The sequence below is a fragment of the Salminus brasiliensis genome, chromosome 1, assembly GCF_030463535.1.
Source record: "Salminus brasiliensis chromosome 1, fSalBra1.hap2, whole genome shotgun sequence".
NCBI lineage: Eukaryota > Metazoa > Chordata > Actinopteri > Characiformes > Bryconidae > Salminus > Salminus brasiliensis.
Genome location: NC_132878.1, coordinates 50,292,607 through 50,303,947, shown reverse-complemented (window position 1 = coordinate 50,303,947; position 11,341 = coordinate 50,292,607). Strand labels below are relative to the sequence as shown.

General features: G+C 43.5%; 1 protein-coding gene across 1 annotated transcript in view; it reads right to left on the bottom strand.

Moving 5' to 3' along the window:
• kifap3a (kinesin-associated protein 3a) overlaps positions 1-11,341 on the bottom strand; it is a 32,827-nt gene that overhangs the window by 3,730 nt on the left and 17,756 nt on the right. The window contains exons 11-19 of the mRNA XM_072681511.1: positions 9,799-9,899; positions 8,284-8,392; positions 7,379-7,491; positions 7,107-7,272; positions 6,258-6,383; positions 6,074-6,172; positions 5,869-5,954; positions 4,424-4,610; positions 4,144-4,237 (exon numbers count right to left, since the gene is read on the bottom strand). Coding sequence (XP_072537612.1) covers positions 4,144-4,237; positions 4,424-4,610; positions 5,869-5,954; positions 6,074-6,172; positions 6,258-6,383; positions 7,107-7,272; positions 7,379-7,491; positions 8,284-8,392; positions 9,799-9,899 — 1,081 coding nt within the window. The remainder of the gene's footprint in view (positions 1-4,143; positions 4,238-4,423; positions 4,611-5,868; positions 5,955-6,073; positions 6,173-6,257; positions 6,384-7,106; positions 7,273-7,378; positions 7,492-8,283; positions 8,393-9,798; positions 9,900-11,341) is intronic.

Sequence of the window (11,341 nt, the reverse complement as noted above, 5' to 3'; positions counted from 1 at the left end):
CAAAATCAAGGGTATTAAAACAGTGTTTCTCCTGGCCAGGGAAGAAGGCTTTCTACAAGATTTTGGAAGAGCATTGCTGTGAGGATCTGATAAGAGCGTTAATGATTACCACCCCACCTCATCCCAGAAGCATTAAATTGAGCACCATCATTCCAGAGAGCACAGTTCCACTGCTTCACAGCTCAATGCTGGGGGTTTTGTACTAGCCCACTAGCCCTCTAGCCCATGCTTTATCTGCTCCAGAGAGTCCTATTCTATTGGCAGTACTTCTCTACAGGGACTAGACAAGCTGTGTGCCTGTGTCAGCAATGGACTTAGAAACTTAAAGTAGCTAAGGGCATTCATTAGAAGGGGTGTCCACAAACATTTGGACATCTAGGGTACAACACCTGGAACTGAGTGGAACTGTAAACTGTAAGGCTGAACACTGTAAAAACCTACCTTGTCATACTTCTAGGGTTATCTGCATTGCGTTGCTAGAAGATTAGGGTTTTTTTTGTTGTGTTTTTTGAAAAATGTTCCTCGTTCTACAAGACAGGACAACTACTCCTAGTTTGGTGGTTTCAATATATCCCAGAAACGTTGCTGTCTGGAAATCAAGTTTATCCATGCTCATATTTTAGCGTTATAGCTAAGGGACAAGCGTGTGCCAGAACGTGTTCTCATTCTGACATACTTTTAAACAGCTTCTAGGGGGAAAGGCAGGTAATTCATCTGCGGAGACAGTCAGAGTCCTGAGGATGAGCCAAGTAAGCACGCCGCCAGAACTCCGGCACACATTACTCAGAACGGCAGCGGCAAACACAAGCGGCGAAGAAAGCTACGGACGGACTCTGGTGCATACTGGATCAATCACTGTGTCGCTTGTACAATTCAGAGTAAACTGAACATAATCTTTTAAGCGAGGAGAACTATTCCAAACTGTCCCTTTAGGCAGATTCGCTGAAAGCCAAACGCAGTCCATTTCATCACTGAGCTGTTCCCTGTTCGCAGACAGGAAGAGGAGTGGAATCTGGGGAGGTTTTGAGGTAGACAAAAGGCCGCAGTGTTTCCAGCCTGGCCCCTGTAGAGACTGGACTGAGGTGAGAGCCTGTTAAACACACACATGGGGACCTCTAAACAGGAAGCGGTATTCACCTCACCTCCCCTCTCTCACTCTCTCTCTCGGCGCACTTTGATCTTCAGCCCAACACGCCGTTGCTCAAGCAGCCCCCTTTCGCCGGTGTCACTAAATCAGCGCATTATCCTCTCCTTGTTTTTCATCATTCCTCACTGACTGCAAGTGTGCCTCTTCCATGCTGTGCAGTACTGGCTGCTCGGTCGTGATGGGTCACAATCCTCGCAGGAACAGTGAGGGCCTGTGATGATGGCTTGCTGATAAAGCTGCTACCATAAAAACTACTGTTCGAAAGATTGGAATATTCAATATTTTGGAGGATAATAATCCAGTCTTGTCGGCAAATCAAATAAACAAAACAAAACGTATGAGTATGAACTACAGGAAAACAAGCATCGACAGGCCTGAAGCCCTTTTTCCACCCACTAATTATTTCTCCTTCCCCTTTTCAGAGACCTAGACACTCAAAGATTGTTCGGCTCATGGAGACTTGCCGGAAAAGGACATGGCGACATGACATACAAACTTCTTGTGCTCCATTTAAGCTGTTGGAGCCACCAGAGTGGAGCTTTTCACGGTCATCTGGGCTGAGCTAAACAACAAGATACAGTTTATCTATAGTTCAGATCTTTCGTAACAGTCATGCATTAGAACTGAGCATTTTTCAGCTAATTTCAAGACCTTATCTTAGTCCAGAACGATGGTTCTTCACTTCAGCTCTGGTACCAGAGGCCTGGTGCCATTATCCCAGTTCAAACATATCAACTAAACCAGGTACAGTACAATCAGGGTGCGTGTTTGAGCATAGGACCTAAGCAAGGCTTTCGGACTGAAGTTGAAGAGCCCTGCTGTAGATAATTTGACACTGACTGGGGAAGCTACAGAGCACAAAAATGAAGCTACAATTACAGGAATATCTAGAATGCCCTGTTTTTTTAAACATGGGGTGAAATATGTACGGTATTATTTTTCCTTTTAAACTTTTAAACTCAACATGTAAGCACTTCTACGTGCCTGCCTTATGATATTTCAATCTACATCTACTAAATAATGACAACTATTACTGGGATAGTATGTGCACGCTGCATCACACCCACTTACACTGCCAGGCCTGCTATTCCTGGCTGAGTTTTAGTTCTGTGGATCACATTAACTGCGATTAGTTTGACAGATACATCTGAGCAGTCAGACCCCAAAAGTTCTGTGGGAATGACACCTGATCTTCAGCTACTGACATATTTCTAACATCTGAATGAATCTCTAGGGCCTGTTAATGGGTGCCAGTAAAGTCTACACTGGGCTTCTCTTCATCAGTTGTAACTAAGCTAGCTAATACAGCAAATGAAGAGGCACATTTTACTATTTGTACTAACACCAGTAAGCGTTATTAAAGCCATTCCCAGCACATCTGGCTATACGCTTCCTGCAGGCTGGGTTTCATTATTGTGTTAACCTGGATCTCTCACACCACTCCGGCCAAATGAAAACCAAACTCTCAGGCCGGCTAATTCCCCATGCGCTCTCAGTGTATTTTACAGCTATCGCTTACAAAGAGCAGAGGGAAAAAAACAGCCCTCCTTCCTCTGTACTCACTTGCTCCTTTGCTTTTAACAGGCCCACTCATCCTTTTTAAAGGCAACCCCCACCATTTCTCTCCCTCTCTCTCTCGTTCCTTCTGAATGTCTGTCTATAATTGAGAGCTTCTCCTGTCTCAGGTTCAGTTAAGAGTTTTTTCTCTACACTACAGCCAAGACCAACACATAAACAGAGACACTTCCCAGGAGCATCAGCTAATAAAAGCAACCGAGTCCATCACTGACTTTTGCTCCGAATGCAATCGTGTGCTCCAGGGGGTGAGATCGCAGCATTCAGGGAAACAAAAGAGCTTATTAAACAGCGCTAACGCACATAAATCAAGTCGTCAGGTTTGTGCTCTCCGGAGCTGCCAGGGCGGCAGGAGAGGGAGACTGGAGGCCAGGGCGGAGAGCGCTGGGGTGGGGAGCTGTGTTTGTTCTCCAAGCTAAAGCTATTGCTGTTGGAGGAGGAGAGATGGTACACACAGGGATGCAGGGGAGGAGAATGTTCTGACACAGCAGCTTTTGTAGCAGCTAAAAACAACAGTGCAGAATGGCAAAGTTGCTTCACAGAGGGCCTTGTGAGATGTAGGCACATATATATAGGTATATACATGAGTTACATTAGTGTGTCTTGTTCCCTTAATATTTCATGACAAATTAAGAAGATAAAAAGATCTAGAGTTGATTCCAAGTCCTGGATTTGCATTTGGCAGTTAATGGGAACTCTTAATATGCATTTGAAATAGGTGACAAAAGCAAGGGAAGTAGGGTATAACTACTAGAAAGAGGAACTCACAGCTGAGCTCAGCATTACAAACAGACCTGGAAGACCATAGAAGTCATCTAAAATCTATTGCTTAAGAAAGATCACTTGTGAGAACACTCACCAGGAGGTTGGTGTGTAAATAAAGTTTGGCTGAAGATGCAAACCACTGATAACATTTGAGAAAGGTCAGATTAGACTGATAGAATCAGTCTGATGGGGGGGGGGGGCACCACTACAAGCGGTTGCAGTACAGTTCTGGCCTCAGCATTTGGTCCATGGGTATCAGACCTTTGGCAATATTTTCACAACACAATATTTTAACCTCCTTGAATTAAAGCTGCAGGCTTCTTCACATTTCAGTCACATTTCCCACTGTTCATTCTTAATTCCATTGTGGTGGAGCATAGACGCACAACTACAAATACTAGCTCACTGCCAAATACTTAGAGACCTGAGTGTATATAAACACACATAATGCATATATATACGGTGTGTACTCTGTATGTCTAACCAAGCTCAAATGTCAGAACACTTGAACAAGAGGTTCTGGAGGGCTTTAATCCAGCACGGTTTCTGCTCAGACACACCTGACTCAAATCAACAGTTGCTCACCAGGATTAGTATGCTTGGTGTCTGAGCATGGAAATTACCAGAACATGCTGAATTGGAGCTTGTGTATTTACCTGCTGGGAAAACCCTGTGGTCCAACAAAGTCTCCGTTCTGGAAGTCTGTGAAGAATTCTGGACTGATTGCACTGTCTGCTGTGATTAATCCATCTGCAGGGAAACCATAGAAGCTACATTATTAGTACAGCACCATCAAAGAATTAGCATCTATTCAAATCTAGCCATATGCCACCCCTCCAAATGTATGTGGGACTCCTCTATATTTCATAGAACTTCCACAGCTCACGACATAAACATAATTGGCTTTGGATGGGCTCGGACATTGCCGTCTCGGACCTGCGCTGTAGAATAGGTCGGGCCGCTCCAGGATGTCTCCTCCCTGCAGGAAGGGCTCTCCCTCGTCGCCATACATGAAGGGTTCTGCTTCGTCCATCTGCCGGTTTTCCACCATCTCCAGCCACTGAGAGTTGTGCCAGCGAAACTTTTCATTCTGGATCTTCCTCCCCCATTCTTCATCATACTCCTGCAAAAGTGAACAGAGAAAAATGTTTCAGAAAAGTCTGAAACAGGACCCAAACTTACTGAGGAGGCTTTCAGGAGGCTAGCTGATGGCATTCTATTCAGTTCAGAGAATATTAATGGTGAAGAATTCCTTTAATAAAGACAGGACAGAGCGAATGCAGGTGTGTAGAATACAAGCCAAGGAGCTGTTTTCTTTTCTTAGTGCTTGATAAAACCTCTTTCTGAGGCTCTGGGCATGGCTAAGCTCCACTGAGCTCCATGCACCCTGCGCCGCTGATTAATCATCCCAATCCAGGGCTTAGGCCCATGGGCATGATCGGCCACCTGAGGCCCCGGTCTTAAACAGGCCCATTGTCACAGGCCAGGCCCAACCCACAGCCAGGCTGACATTTTTTGTCAATGTGTGAATTAATCAAATGCTAAACAGCTTCACAAGTGCCCTGGCTGGCTTTTCTTGGCCAGTTATGGCCGGGAACAGGTTTAATGACCCGGCTAATCAATCTTACCATAACAGAGGTTGTGATATTTCCGAGCGACGTGGATAACAGTGGACGTGAACCAGGGTTCTGAGTGTTTTATAAACAAATCACGTAAAACCTTCAAGCATAGCCAGTAAGAGTGCCGAATGAAAATGAATTATGAACAACCCCTCTTCATTGGGCGGAAAGCACTTAAGGAACTGCTATGGGGATAGTGGAGTCTATGCAAGGAGCAGAGAGCAGAGAAAGTAACAATATGTCCCACAAGAAAACACAGGATACACAGAACACAAAACAGGAAACAAAACAAGTGATAAAATCTCAAACCAAAGTTTCAGTCAGCTGACAAAAAAAAAAAAAAAAACAACCTCGGAAATTAACAAGACCGTGCGCAAGTGTGTGCGTGTGTGGTATTTAGCAGAGCTGTGTTCTGTCCTCCATACCTATCTGAGTTTAACCAGACACCTCGAGGCCCTTTGATGTGGCTCCCAGCTTTAATAGCCCTGCCTGATCAGTTGTATAGAACACTTCCCCTGGCCTCCAAAAGAAACCTGGGATAATGGAGACCTAATTACATTAATCTGAGGCCTGGGAAAGATCACTGTGGAGCTGAAAGATCCACAGCAAATCAAGAACCATGCCATAGCACACTGCATTTACCACCACAGCCAGTCACGCAAGTCTACTTTCAGAAGACATCTTCTTAACGACACTCCTACTATCAAGTTCTTTTATTTCTAAGTTCTATTATTTCTCAGGATCTAATAAACAAACACTTACAGCAATTATGTCCAGTGTGTTGTCACAGACTTTGCGAATTTCAACGTTTTTGTCATGCATCAGGTCAATGAGGTATGCTGGAGCTTCTGTAGATTAGTGTCAAGGTAAAGGACAAGATTTAATGAGACTGGAGTATAGGTTAATTTCAGCAGGTTTCGCCTATAAACACCAGAGTTTACAGCGTGTACACAAGCGTTAAGGATACGAGTCTCCTTTATAATGACGTCTCGGGTGGCCTGGTGGAACACCATCTGGTAGAAGACATACACAATCTGACACACAAACTCATCATCCTCCTGTTGTGCTGTGGAAACAAGAGGAATTCGTAGATCATATCTTCTCTCAGCAATTATGCATTAGAGGAGCAGAATTTTTACTGTTTGCCCTACCATTGAGAAGCTCTATAAGAGCCGGAATGATGCCTGACTTGGCCAGCATGGCAGCACAAGAGTCGTCCATGGAGACCGTGCCTATCATAATGACCACTTCCAGAACAAGGTCATCTTCAGCACAGCCTGAAGGTCAAGGATAAAGGCCACAGGGTAAATAGTCAAATAAAAAAAGATGTAAACATGTGCAAAGAGACTGAATATCTAGGATAAGTGAACCTCTTTCCATAAGTTTCCGGTAGTTGAAAAAATATCTGCACAACACTGGTTTAGAATTTCTCCCTGCTAATGTGTTGCATGCACAGCTCCTATTCAGGTCATGTCACACAACTTGTACTTGCTCATTCTAAAACAAGGCTTTTTGTTTTTAACCATTCTTTAGTTGATTTTTCTGTTTGCTTTGGGTGATGCAACAAGACAACAACCCAAATCCAACAAACCATCCTCTTTTACAACCATTCTGTAGTTTGTTTTACTTCTGTACTTTGGGTCACTGTCTTGTTGCATGACCCAATGTCTATTCAGCTTAATGTAATGGATTGTTGCCCTTACATTCTTTTTGTAAAAAGTTCACATACACCTTCGAAATCATTGTTTTCTTATTTATTCTTGTGTTGTGGTGCAGTGTTCCTTTTCTTCTGTACATAGTGCTGGTCTTTTGTGCTAAAACGTTCTGTCCAGTGATTTGTGGAAATTATTTGTGCCTCTGGTTGTAATGGTATGTGCCTCTTTTGTCATCTGGAAAGTGGTTCTATACTTGCAAAAATGAAAAGATGGAGTGCAGGAACTCAAAACACAATGCACAGACTAAACTATTAAACTGCTTTAGCTGTTTAATAACAGTCTCACCAGGTTTAAGGTGGTCTTTGAGAAAGGGTACCAGGTTATATTCTTTAAGCACCAGCTCCCAGTCCAGGTCAGGGATGGTTAGGTTAGCCAGGGTGCCCAAACACTCAATAACAAACTCCTCCTCCTCGTTCTGTCCGATCTGAGCTGCCATGTCTCCAACATAGTCCTGCACAAAAACAGCACTGCACTATCAACAATGCCACTACAACTGCGGAACCATGAACCTAAAAGAACAAGGACATGCTTTCAGTGATTGACTGTGTTACACTCACAATGAATAAGTTCATGGAGGGTCCATCGTGCTGTGAGATGTTCCGGATCATTTTCATCATCAGAGGATCCTTCAGCTTCAGTGCTCTCTTCATCAGCATCTTCAACCCATTGCCTGCAGTGAGAGGAGAACAGCTATAGTACAGAAACTAGTAGCATACCTTAGAATAAAAGAAGAAAAGGCCAATAAATGCTCTTGTGGGTCGAGGATGTACGATGGCATGTAAAAGGTTGGACACCCCAGGTCCTGCATGCACTGCTGATTTGGAGGTCTTGGACTATAAAGAGCCATGTTAAAACATTCAGTTTGCACCTTTTTAGGCAGCCAATTGTACCATTAACCTGCTGTAGAAGCAATATTCAGCCTTTTTTTCCAAAGATGGTTGATGTCTGCTTTCAAAATTTGCTGTTCTTTCCTCTACCAGTACAGTGTTCCTCATGCCACTGACTGCAACACAAGCCCAAAGAATGATGGATCCACCCCTGTGCTTAACAGTTGGAGAAGTGTTCTTTTCATGAAATTCCGCACCTTTTTCTCCAAACATAATTTTTTAACATTGCAGGTTAAAGGAACTGTTTTCATCTAATGACTCTTCCATGAAGGCAATATTTGTGCAGTAGAATAGTGCATCACCAGAAGATCTTTCACAGTCTAACATGGGTTTGGATTTGCTATTCTAGCAATCCTATGAGCAATTCACCATTCCTGTTTGTACTGGACTGCCATTTCTCAATTACATTATGATCTGAGGACAAACCTACCTGATTTTTTTTATAGCTTCTGCTTTGTTGGTATCAATTATTTAAATGTTTATAGTGCATTTAAATGTTTATAGCCCATGGCTGCTGACTGTCAGGACAAGGTTAGAAGAGTATTAGAGGAGTATTGCATACAAAGTGCACCGACCTTCACATATGAGCTGGGCATTTCTCTTGTTGGCAGCCAGATTGATGCAGAAGGAGATGAGCTCAGGGTCCATCCTTTCCTCACCACAATCAAACAACATCTTCATCACCTGCCAATCAACAATGCAGCCAAAACTTAACACTCCAGCTGTGTAAGAAGAACGCAAACCCCCATCTCAGGGATGCACAAACAAAGCACTTTAATAAGCGGAACAGAGCAATCTTAATCATCTGAAGCCTGCTTCTCTCCTCTAAAGCCCCCTAAATCGTGCAGACTGACACGGGACATTCTTTCCAGACTCCTGCGCCCAATTTGTCCTTTCCCCTCCAGACGTGCGGGGGTTTGCCATTTCCCCCCCCCCAAACGGTTCCTGATTTTAGAAGCGTATCCCCTGTGTCACTCTCTATTAGCTCATATCCAATCTCAATGCCCCGAACTGAACAGAAGGCCATGGGTGTGCAAGCTGAAGTTTGTCTATGTGCAAATGTGTGCATGTGTGTGTGTGTGTGTGTCACGTTAACATTAAGCAGGGTGGCAGGCAGGACTGGGCGAGGCTGGCCGAGTTTGAGAGGAGGCAGCGGTGCGCAATCACACGGCTCTGGAGGATCACATAGCAGCAGCCCTGGAGCCGCAATCACACAACGGCTAGACTTACTGGCACCTGCCCTGCTCACGTTCAACTGCCGGCCCAATGCTCCTTTGTATGTCCTGAAGGCAAAAACGTGTGTACTCTGACTACAAGTCCCATGCTCCCATCTCCCCCTTCCCATCATGTCTTGATGATGCAGATGAGTTCAGTTAGCTTGGTCGGTTTGGCCTCAGTCTTGAGTTCTGTCCTAAAACAATAGTTTACATATTTTATACTTTCCCCAAAACAGTTGCTTAGCCACGTTCGAAGTTTGCTTCTTTAACTCTTGCTCTGGAGCTATGAAGGTATGTAGCTTTATGAAAAATGGCTGCCTAAACCGTGGTCTGTGTCAAGTGATTTTCCTGCTGAAACACAACCTCTTAACCTGCTAATTAAGAGATGAGTTACTCTAGATTATCGCACACTTGCTTCAAACCGTGCTGCGCAATCTCAAAGCGATTTTCTCACATGGTTTCTGACCATGTACTACATACTGTTGTCAACAAAAATGAACACAAAAGAGATCACTTAACATGTGTTTGCAGTTTGTGGCAACCGTGTGATCATTTAGGCTTGTAGTTGCTTGTAAGTTTAGTAGTTAAGGAGTTGCAGTGCAAACCAAAAACCAAAAACTAAACAAAACCAAACATCAGACAAAAAAGTGGTCCTTGCAATTTAGTGTATGAGTGCAGAGCGCTCTGTTCTTGTTAATTACCACAATGAGAGAGAGAGAAAGAGAGAGAGAGAGAGTAAAAGAGAGAAAGCAAGAGGAAGCATGGTAGTCAGCATGGTCATATGAGAGCAGCTGTAGTGTAGAGCTGCCTCTCAAGCAGAACCCAGGGGTTGGAGGTACTGAAGACTTGTGTTAATGCAGGCTGAGCTCCTACCTGTGGAATGCAGTCGGTGTAGGCGAACATGGACTTGAAACGGTCGTCCATGCTGATGTGGTACAGGATGCGCATGGCAAGATGCCTCTGCATTTCATCTCCTAAAACAGAACACACACACACAAAATGGAAATTAACCAATGAAAGCATACCTATTTAGACCAGTCAAATGTTTTACATACACATCAGCGTGCTCAACATACAAACAGAAATAAAGGTAACATACAAAAAGCTTTAGTTATACTGAAGTTACAGTATGCTGTTGCCACACAAAAACCTTTTTTGACATTTTGACATCATTTGACTCGGCCTATTGTGCCCCGCTATCTGTAAGCACTTTTCTAGGGCCTAATTTCTATCTACTGCACTGGGTCTCAATATAAGGGCTTCACCCTACTTGTTAGTTTCAAACGATCTTGCTGCTCTTTTTACCACACCACATATTTCACCTTGCCACCCTCACAGCTGCAAAACAAACAGCATCACAACTTTGCTCTAATCCTACTCTGGATCATTTTTTCCAAGCCTATCATCAGCATATCGTCAGTGCGTAAAGAACACTAAAGAACTGCACACTGCATTACAAAGAGTGTGATTAGTGCGGGATAGCATCTGAATAGCTGTTTTTAAGAATCTGCCATCGGCGCATTTCTGTCTGTGTCAAAATTTCACAGTAAATATTGTGTATTGTGAAAATTATACATATTATACACTGCACCAGGCTCCTTTTTTCCCCGGATATCTAGGGGATATCATTATTCCACAGTCAAGCAAAAGCATGATGTTTTTTTGTTTTTTTATTATTCAGACTTTTCAGCATTCAACATTAATGTGACTATGGTTAGTGGTGGGCGCACCTGATTTAACATGATATACTGCACTAGTATTGCTGCTATTACATTATGACTATTAGGTCACTGTAGTATCTCTTGCCTATCCTTGCCCATCACAGTGTCAAGTGTATTCTAATAAATACTTTTTTTTTGCTAACAACAACAAAAATACAGTCGTAAAGATTATTATTAAAGATTACACTAGCTTAGCATGCTAGCTTAGCTTAGTCTGAGTAATGCTTATTCTTACATTTCAGAACAAACAGGGTGAGAGACGAGAATACAACTAAGGAGAAAAGAAGGGAGGAGGAGGACTCAAGAGAGAAAAACAACGATGGAGGAAAGACTAAATAAGACTATATATATATAAGAGAATATAAAAAGAGAAAGAGCATTTTGTTGCACCTACTGCTTCCAAGAGGCAATGCTCAACAACTCAAGAGTGCAGATTTGCATATTTCTAAGGGCCTTACACACACACACACACACACACACACACACACACACACACACAGGGCCAGGGTCAAAACCCCAGCCTACAGCTTAATCAGAGAGAGAGAAGAGAGAAAAAGAGGGAGAGAAAGTGAGAGTGTGAGGGGGGACCGGTCGGAGCCGGCCGCGGACCCTTCAGGCTAGGTTATCTCAAGCTATTGAAGCCAGATGTGCTCCCCAAGACCCCAGAAAGAGAAGGACTCCTCCATTTAATTGGC